Source organism: Hipposideros armiger, unplaced genomic scaffold, assembly GCF_001890085.2.
Source record: "Hipposideros armiger isolate ML-2016 unplaced genomic scaffold, ASM189008v1 scaffold_594, whole genome shotgun sequence".
Classification (NCBI taxonomy): domain Eukaryota; kingdom Metazoa; phylum Chordata; class Mammalia; order Chiroptera; family Hipposideridae; genus Hipposideros; species Hipposideros armiger.
Genome location: NW_017731944.1, coordinates 556,249 through 566,460, shown reverse-complemented (window position 1 = coordinate 566,460; position 10,212 = coordinate 556,249). Strand labels below are relative to the sequence as shown.

The window sequence follows — 10,212 nt, the reverse complement described above, 5'->3', positions numbered from 1 at the left end:
AAAATGAATATTTAAAATACGCAGAAAGGTTGTTTGTGCCTGAGTAAAATGGAACATGGACTCTTCATCTAGAACTAGTTAAAAAGAGAACTTTTCTCCCAATTCCCTGCTCTGCTAGTAAACAAAGTCACAAATCTCTATTCATAAATAGGACTGGTTTCTTTGCGATAAATTGACACTTGCAAAAAGAGCTTTTAATTTGGCAGAAATTCCTTCATATTTAAATTAATTACAAACCACATGACAAATGCCAGAAGAATTCCTTTCCATTTGAACCACATGGGAGAATAACTGAGCTTTTAAACATATCTTTAACGCTGGGCAGAAACAGTTTTGCTTGCATGAGGCAGCAGAGGACACAGCTGGGCTTGCAACCAAATCTGAACTCTGGGATGTGCGTCAGTTCTCCAAAAGAGCTGCCACAGCAGCCCCTAAACAAGTGGCTAGGGCAGGACCAGGGAAACTGTCCTGACAGATGGTTTCAGATGCTTCATTAGCTCAGACTTTCCAGTCCTGCTGAGTCTCAGGCCAGCACCATTTTGCACCCCTTGGCTTGCTGGCTCAGGGCACTCACTCCACTTACAGGCAGGAGGGTGTCCGCAGGGCCACCACGAAGCGACATCTCCCATTGATGCAGTAATGCTCGTATTTCCTGGGGCACAGACCAAAGTAGTCATTCCACTTTGATTGTGTAGTGGTAGCTGAAAAATGAGAATACATTCACTAAATCAACTCATTTTAAATACACATTTGTAAGTAGAATCATATTCCTATATTTGCTGTGAGTGTTTCTGTAGAATATACTCCAAACTCTGATTTCTTCTTATCTCTATACTGGGAAAAAAGTCACACTTTCATAACCCCAAAAGAGCTCTAGAGACTGGGTAATGGGGATTGTGGTGGGAATATTTCACATTTTAATTACGATTTGTATCCAACAGGAACACTGTTGTTGTTTAAAGGGTAAAGATAATTGTGATAAGAAAGAGGCTATTCTTTCCATGGAGATTGCCAGAGCCATGGGGGTGATGGCATTGTAGAGAGAAGGATGTTGTTTCTTTTCTTATAAACTTTTTTTAAACTTAAATACTTACATAGCACTTGCTGACTATCAGATGCTGGTCTGTATAGTTTATATATTAATAACTCATTTAATGATGATAACAGCTTTGGGAAGTAGGGACCATTCTAATGTACTTATTAATAAGCAAATCTCCTATTTATTAATGAGAGGCTAAGGCGCCTTCCAGGATCACACAGCAGGGACGCGGCAGAACGGAGACTCAAACCCAGGAAGTCTGGCCCCAGTGTCCATACTCCTGACCACTCCACTCTGGCGCTCTGTCAGGACAGCTGTTCAGCAGGTAACTAACTGTCCTCTACTCCCAGCTGAGGTACCCAGAAGTCGTCCTTGCCTAAATGGGAGATGCTCCCTCTCATTTGAACCCTGGATGATTTCTCTAGATCTGAAGAAGGAAGAAAATACTGGAAACTTCATATCCAGAATTTCAATCCTACACTGACTTTTTTGTCTTACCTCTTAGAGTCTCGATGCCTAATTTTCCTCAGGGGACAGTAATATGCAACCATTTCCTCATCACTCACATGCAGAAGTTTCAATAAATCAATATTGTCAGGAGGAACAGTACAGAAATACTAACTATTGGGTTGTCGGAAGGTTATGACGCGTTTTTGCAACGAAAAACATAGAAAAAATAAGTCATGACTTTTTCAACAACTCAATACAATGGATATTCCCTGTGTTGATTCACAACAGACATGTGTCCAACCCGGAGAAAATAGCTAACTAGCCAGCACCAGCCAGGCTGGACTTTCATATTCATGGCATGACAGGCAGCTTGCAGGACTCAGACACCTGGAACGACAAAGACCACGGTGATAATGTCCGGAGGGCATTTCACACCAGGTTTGGACCGGCACCTGGTGCCCCAGTGATATCAAACAGTCCTTTTATTCATAGCAATGGCTGCTCAACTTCTTCATTAATATTATGAAATGAGTGCATATAATTGCTCAGGGCACCAGAAGGAGGAATGGCACAGAGCTCTGGATGATCTGCACACAGCAAATGGCTGTGATGCCAGGTCACAGTGTTGGGGGCGGCAGAATGTTGCTGAGGGCCTGGCCGACCCAGTTCTGTTGGTGACTTGATCGCCAGCCATGCTCGCTGTTCGGACGTGCCAGGCGTTGGCTCCATGCATGCCAATCAAAGGGACTCTTACTGAAACATCTCCCAGAAATAAATGCAAAGTGCCTCAAAGGCAAAGACCCATGTACTGTGGCAAATAGATCGATCAGTCAGCTTCCATTCCTCAAGCACTTTTTATTTCCAGAGCCCTGTGGCAGGCATTGCAAAACATCAAAGAAATAAAGGATGCCCTATCTCTCCCTCTGATCGGTACAATTGAACACATTCAAGACAACAGTGAGCAACCAACTGGTAACAACAACCATAGTAACTGTACGAACAGCTGTGGTAAACTGGAAACTGTGAAAAGCACACTGGATTAGGGGGAAGAAAATTATTGTTCCATTTACAGCTCTGCCTTTCACTAGCCATACAGGTCTGGAAAAGCAAATTAAGCTGCCTGAGCCTCAGTTTCCTCATATGCAAACTAAAGATGATGAGATGTTCCAAGAAAAAATATAAGTGAAAATTCTTAGCAGAGTGCCTCAGATAATTAAGTCCTCATTAAATGAGTTGATTGTAGAATCTAGAGAAATAATGCTTACTTAATTAAAAAGAATTCTGGAAAATGTAGTTTTTTTTTTTTTTTGGAGTAGGTAAGCAAGCCATTGAGTTATGAAGAATGTCAAGAGCAAAAGCTCAGGGTCAGGAATACTGAGGCCTAATGCAGGGCTGGGAGGTAGATTGAACGGCAATGGAAGGGATATGGAGGGGAGCAGCCGACGATGGCTGTACATGGCAGTTAGAGACCTCAAGTTGTCAGGAAGCTGAGAATTTACACTGAAAGGCAAGGCAGGAGAGAGCTGAAGAAGGGTCTTGTGGATTAAATTCAATGATCTATGTAAAAGCTAAACTTGGTAGCATTTTATCAATATATTAGGAGAGTGCAGGCTGTATTAGAGCAGGGAGACGCTGGGGGGCAAGGAGAAAACCAAGGCCCACCTGAGCCACGCAGACATATGTGATGTGGGTCTGGGGGAGGGGAGTGGAGGGCAAGATGAGAATTTAAGAAGCAAGGAGACTTACTGACAAGTCCACTGTGCTCCAGAAAGGTATTTCCTACTTTGCAAAACACACCTGACTTGAAATATAAGCTATATGGCTCTGTATCCTGAACTTCACTAATTGCTCTAGTTGTTGTGCCCCTTTCAACGTAGCCAGCCTTCTCATAAACACCACGTGATGAGCCGTGCTGCCCCAAAGTGCCTTCCCCAGCAGCTGCTAGATGCAGTGGTTTGAGCAGCCTCGGTTCACCCAACAGCACACACCCATGCCAGGGAAAAGGTTGCCGGGCCCTGTTCTGATGTGTCACAGGGCTCTCTCCTTTGCCAGGTAAGCATGCTCTTCAATATTCCCAGCACTATCTGGATTTAAAAACACTTCCACGCCACCGAGCAGAACATGTCCAGTGATTTCTTTGTGGAACTTCAAACCCTTGGAGAAAAATCAATCACACATAATAACCCCAAAAGCCAGACAGGATCCCCTCTTCCTCTCATGGAAGTCAAAGGCTTACCAGCACTGCCCCTTTGGGAGTGCACCTAGAATTCCAGTTTCTTTTATTTAACTTGCACCAAGGTCACATTATCTGAAAGTTGAACAATTGTGAAATCCAAATGTTCAGCCTATCATGAGACCTGATGACTTAGGGCAGGGATGCCAAAAATCTACCATTCTGTTTCAGGGATGTGTCTCAAGAAGGAAAAGTTAATTCTATGACAAGAGAAAGATTAGTTTCATGAACTGTGTTTTTATGTTCAGTCTTGAATATGTAACAGGCCTGAAGATTCCCCTGATACTGGGGATGGTGGAACTTAATTGATCTTTTCTCCTCCCACCTTACTCTTTTCCAACCCACATTCCCAAAACCACACCATTTTTCTAGGAATGAGCCTGTCCCAAAAAACTGCAATGGAAAACTACAACCACTAGTGGTCCAGGTCACAACACATTCTGATACAAGTGGATGGATACCCCAGATAATATACCTCAGTCTCTTCATGACACACCATACGCAAAGATTCTAAAGTTAATTAAGTAAGAAATCACAAGGGTTACTGCAGGTCAGTGTATGTCAAAATCTGATTATAAGAGTTAGCAAAAGGGAACAGAAGTAAGAACATCTTTCTGTGATCATATGGGCAGATAGACCAGTAGTAGTCATCTTCCTTGGGTCATATGGATAGTTAGGTGAGATATGATGGATTCTCTTGAGCCAAACAAGTGGAGGAATACAGCAGACATGCAAATGACTTTGTTTAAATATAGAATTCTCCTCAATTTGATAGATATATTGATTAAGCAGCATGGTTCCTAGTCTTTCTGTATATGATTCTGATTCTCAAGCCAAATAGGCTTTGTGATACTTTTATGTCTAAAACACTCCATATTGAAGCATTAGGTATATTTATCATAAAACCTTCTCTTACTTCAATAATGCTCATTACAAATTATGCAATGATTTTGTAAATGATATTAATATCAGCAACTCTTCTGAAATTAACTATAAGGATAATGCAGTATTATTATTACAATACCTTTTTGTAAATCTCATTACAATATTTACAGCCTCATCGTATCTCTAACTCCTAACTAAATATATAGCTAAATCTCTGTGTAAGAGATTTGAAAGGGGGTGCCAAGTGCTGAGACAGAAGTCACACAAGTGTTAACTAAGAGAGAGAGGAAATGATACAAAGATATGTAAATTTATTGTCCCAATATCTGTGCTAAAAAAAAGAAACAGCTAGTGCAAATAATATTTTAATTCGTTGCAGACGAGTTAGGAGAATAGTTTCTTCCTCCTCTGTGAAGTAGGGCCTAAAGTTTCAATCTTGTGTCTTTTGCTTCCAGGTATCTTCCCACTAGGAGTTTTCCTCATTTTATAGCCTTCTTAAGCCAAGATGTTAGGAAAAAAGTTTTACGTTTTTAAGTTAATTTTTTTCTTATCTTGCCAACATCTCCTTGTGACAGGGAATGTCCACTCAAGATGTCCTTGAATAAGTGCAAAATTTGACATTTATTTTTTTTTGACAAATCTCATTTGTTTTGCATCCAAAGCTATTTCCTATAGTAATGTGAAAGGGTAGGCTACTCCAGAAAAAGAAGACTAGACCTCACAGATGTTCTTGTCATTCTTCCTGTGCTACTAGAACATGCTTATACAGGGGCTAATCAGACCTGAGCAGCATGACTTTTAACCGGGGTGGGGGGGGGGCCTGTGCCAACCATTTCTAGGCTGATAGGAGTGGGCCTTCACTTACTGCCCTGTTTTCATTCTATGCCTTTCAAGGTAGGAAAAAAAATCCAGTTTTGAGTGTGAGTGTATTTGCATATATTTAAAATTATTCATAGCTGGGGGGGGGGCAAACAAAGAACAATGGACAGAAGGAAAACATGTATTTCCTTTTATTTTCCAAGAGTGCACACTATGGAATTCTTATGCCTATGATGCCTCCTTTGCTATTTTTTCTCATCTCCCCAACCTCTAAATTTTGCAACGTATTGGGGCTGTTTGCTCTCTCATCTCTTCTCTCTCTACTTCCTGGCTTGGTGTTCTTTGGCTTGAAAAACCTTTATGGTAACAATTCCCAAATTTATGTTTCCATTTCAGATCTCTTTCCTCAGTGCTAACAATCCAGTTAACATCTCCACGTGGATGTCCAACTGGCATTTCAACACTTCCAAAATGGAACACCTGATTTCTCCCTCAAATCTGGTCTTTCCTCATGTCAGTAAATGGTACCTATATTCTTTCTGTTATTCAGGCCAAAAATCTTGGTGTCATCTTGACTTCTTTTTCTTTTATTCTACTTCCAATTCTTCAGAAATCTTATTGGTTATATTCAAAACATATGCAGAATCATCTCTCCATCTCCACTATCCTGGTCTAAGCCCTGCATCTTCTTTATTAGTCTCCATGGCACCAAGCTTTAACTAGTCTCCCTGTTTCTGTTCTCTTAACTGTGTAGTCTGCATACAGAAACCAGAGTGAGGCTATTAAAACTTACTCAGGGTAAAAGTTGAAGGCCTTATCATCCTCAGCAAGGCTCTATAGCACATGATCCATTACCTCTCTGACCCCAACTTTGGCCATTTTGTCCATTGCCACATCTTTGGTACCCGGAACATAGCCTGTTAGAATACCTACTCAAAATTTTGGTGGAATGAATAAATACCTTACTCAAGATAGTAAATGACAAATTAAAAATAGAATGCTTAGAGATTGGAGCTATTTGAAAAGAAAATCATCAAATCATTTAAAAACAGGAATGACTCCTAAAGACCATCGGATTCACTTCATTTTACAGGTTAGAAGCTGAGCCTTTGAAAGCTTAAATGACTTGCCCAAGGTTACAAAAGAGTCAGTAGAGACAAACTGCTCCTGCTCCACATTAATTCCTTTTTTAAGAACCTGTGGTCCTTATTTGGACTTTACTTTCAAGCAATTATTCTTCAGAAGTTCCCTCATTCATATACTTACTTAGTCTTGTGATCTTTCCATGTGATTCTGTACTTTATAGATTTTGTGGTCTGGTCTTCTACACGGGTTTTTTTCTGATTTAAAACAAAGCAAAACACATGCCAATTCCAAAAATAGGGTGGAGTGGAGAAGAGCCTCCTGTATTCCCTGGAAAGTTTTCCAAGCTGGGAGTGTCGTGACTTGATGGTAAGTGCTCCTTTTCTAACACCCTGGAAAAGTTGTAACCGAGCCAGGAACATGTTGCAGTTAGCATGGTAATAACAACACACATTCTAGAGCCATTTTCTCCTAATTCATGTCAGTGAGGGGGACCAAAGGTTTGTCAGCCCACAACATGCCTTTTGGGGTATTGATTTTAAGCCGGTTAAGGAACAAAAGACTCAGGAAGAGCCTTTGACCCTCCCCCATTACCTGCCTAAAAGGAATTTAGATAGAGGACCTGCTCCAGGAAGGGAGATATGGCAGTTAACTATAATTTAATGTAAAGTAGTGTGTGACAGAGCGGAATCTACCTAAGAAGACCCATTTGTTCAATCAAAGTCCTCTCTGTGTCCCATTTTTAAAGATGGCCCAGCAAACATTTATTTACCAAACATTTGCTTTTCCATCCCCATGTGAATTTCCTTCCCACCTTTTGAAGTCCCAAACTGCTATCCCCCTTTCTCCTTAGCTCCAGAATGACACATACTCCTCAACTGCCAGATCTGCCATCCGGTCTTATACTCTTATGGCACCCCCACATGTACACACTTATTAAATGTGGTTATTTCCTCCTGTTAATCTGTCTCATGTTAATTTGATTACTAGCCCAGCCAGAAGAACTTAGAAAGATGGAAGGAAAATTATTTTTTTGACCCTCACACAGGCTACTCTGGTTACTGGGTGACTTAAACAAGCTAAAAATCTTCTGTGCAGGAAAGAAATAATTAACAGACTGAAAAGGCAACCTATAGTTGCTATGGAAAACAGTATGGAGTTTCCTCAAAAAATTAAAAATAAAACAAACATATCCAGCCATCCCTTATCTGGACATTTATCCAAAGGACTTAAAATCATTATGTCAAAGTGGTATCTGCACCCCCATATTTACTGAAGCATTATAAACAATAGCCAAGAAGTGGAAACAAGCACCCATAAACAGATGAATGGATAAAGAAAATGTGTTATATACTTACAAAGGAATATTATTCAGTCTTAGAAAAGAAGGGAACCCTGCAATATGTAACAACATGGATAAGCTGGAGGACATTACGCTAAGTGTAATAAACCAGTCACAGAAGGACAAATACTGTATGATTCCACTAATATAAGGCATCTAGATAACCAAATCCACAGAAGTAGAGAGAGTAGAATGGTGGTGCCAGAGAGTGGGAGTGAAGGGAATGAGGAGTTGTTCAATAGGTATAAAGTTTCAGTCATGAAAGATGAATAATTCTAGAGATCTGCTCCACAATATTATGTCTATAGTTAGTACTGTATTATACACTTAAAAACCTGTTCAAAGGGTAGATCTCATGTTAAATGAGATCTTGCTATAAGAAAAAAATTAGAAAACACATTTAAGATACGATGAAGCAGATTGTGTAACACTGTCAATCATCGGAGTATGGAATAATCTCCCAAAGGAAATGTGAAAATGTGATCATTTAAGACATTTGAAACCTGACTGAAGAAAAGCACAGAAACACATAAAGTTGGCCTTGTTCTTCCTTCTACATGGGTGACAAGACCCACACAAGCATGACCTAAGGCACCAGTGGATTCGCAGCCTATGGGCAGTCTCCAGACCACCCACTAGTGTCAGGGAAGAAAGGAAGACTGGGCTGGAACTGATGACTCATATTAGGATGACTTGCTCAACATGTTCCTGGCTCGGTTACAACTTTTCCAGGGTGTTAGAAAAGGAGCACTTACCATCAAGTCACGCCACTCCCAGCTTGGAAAACTTTCCAGGGAATACAGGAGGCTCTTCTCCACTCCACCCTATTTTTGGAATTGGCATGTGTTTTACTTTGTTTTAAATCAGAAAAAAACCCGTGTAGAAGACCAGACCACAAAATCTATAAAGTACAGACAGAACCTTAGACCAGAGGTCAGCAAACTATGGCCCAAGGGCCAAATCTTGTCCACAGCCTGTTTCTCTAAACCAAGTTTTATTGGAACACATCCAAGGCCACTTGTTTCCATAGTGTCTACGGTACTTTCACAGTACAATGCCAGAGTTGAGTAGTTGCAACAAACACTGCATAGCCCACAAGCCTAATTATCTGGCCTTTTATGAAGGCCAACCTCTGTCTTAGACTAATAACTTTGAGAGGACTAATTCAATCATCTCCAAGGTAAAATATATAAAAATTGTTGCCTCTTCCCATCTTTTAAGTTATGAAATAGAAAAAAATGTAATTTGAATAGAATATGCCAACTTTCTATGAGTCTAGTCCAAGATAGCACATGCTAGAGTCTGGAGTACACATCTGTGACACCTAAGGTAGTATCATGATTAGAATGGAAGCATTAGAATCAGACAGGCCTGCGTGTGAATCCTGAATTTGCTATTTACCAGCTGCGCAACCTCTGGAGACTTACTTAATCTTCCTAGGCTTTACCTTGAAATAAAGTAAAAAAGAGTATTGAGCTCATAGGGCTCTTGTGAGGAGTGACTGAATTGCTGTACGACAAGCACTTAGCACCGTGCCTGATACATTAGCATGTGCTCAAAAAACCACCGAGTTTTAAGATCACTGTTATCAAAAAATTAATCTTAAAATTATTTACAAATTAATCTTTCCAAGATTGAACATGAAACTGATGAAATATATGCATCACCTGTTAAGCATTACCTGCACAGTTTTCTCCAGCATCTCCACAGAGAAGGCCATCATTTTCAGGACTTCTGGTGGAATTCCCATCTGCCACAACACAGTGGAGGATCACTAGACCTTCAAGTTTAAAACACAACCAAAACAAACATGAAAACTTAAAAATGTCCTCAATGCGAAACACTCTATCAAAGTTATGATCCATTTATAAAAATAACAAGCCGATGGCTTTCATTTCCAAGTCTCTCTCCCACAGGGAGACAGTGGTACACAGGCGGGCACATCTCATTTTTAAGCTCGGTGCTAAACGCAAAATTTCAGGCCAGCATCATTTACATCTATGTACCTTAGCGACGACACTTGACCATAACTTGGGATGGAAACTTATCATACAAACGGAAAATAGAGGAAGCTCTGAGCCACTGGATGAATTCACTGGTGAATTTCCAGGGAGAATAGATGATGAACCCAGACGGCAATATACTTTCTCCATTCCACACAGACTCGGTATTTTTCAGGTATTAACTATTGAGTGTCCTTCCTTCTGGGAAGACGTGAACTAGATATTCAATTCATGGGAATTATTTAAAATACCAGGTTCCTCCAGCTACTTATCTTTGTCTCTAAGAAGGACAGGCCTCCTGGAAAGGTATGGGGGATAGAGGAACACAGTGTTGTGGTTAGAACAGTTTGGAATACAA

The 10,212-nt window shown here is 40.4% G+C and overlaps 1 protein-coding gene across 1 annotated transcript in view; it reads right to left on the bottom strand.

The window, feature by feature from the left end:
- BTC (betacellulin) overlaps window positions 1–10,212 on the bottom strand; it is a 41,346-nt gene that overhangs the window by 10,027 nt on the left and 21,107 nt on the right. The window contains exons 2-3 of the mRNA XM_019624581.1: window positions 9,533–9,631; window positions 584–701 (exon numbers count right to left, since the gene is read on the bottom strand). Coding sequence (XP_019480126.1) covers window positions 584–701; window positions 9,533–9,631 — 217 coding nt within the window. The remainder of the gene's footprint in view (window positions 1–583; window positions 702–9,532; window positions 9,632–10,212) is intronic.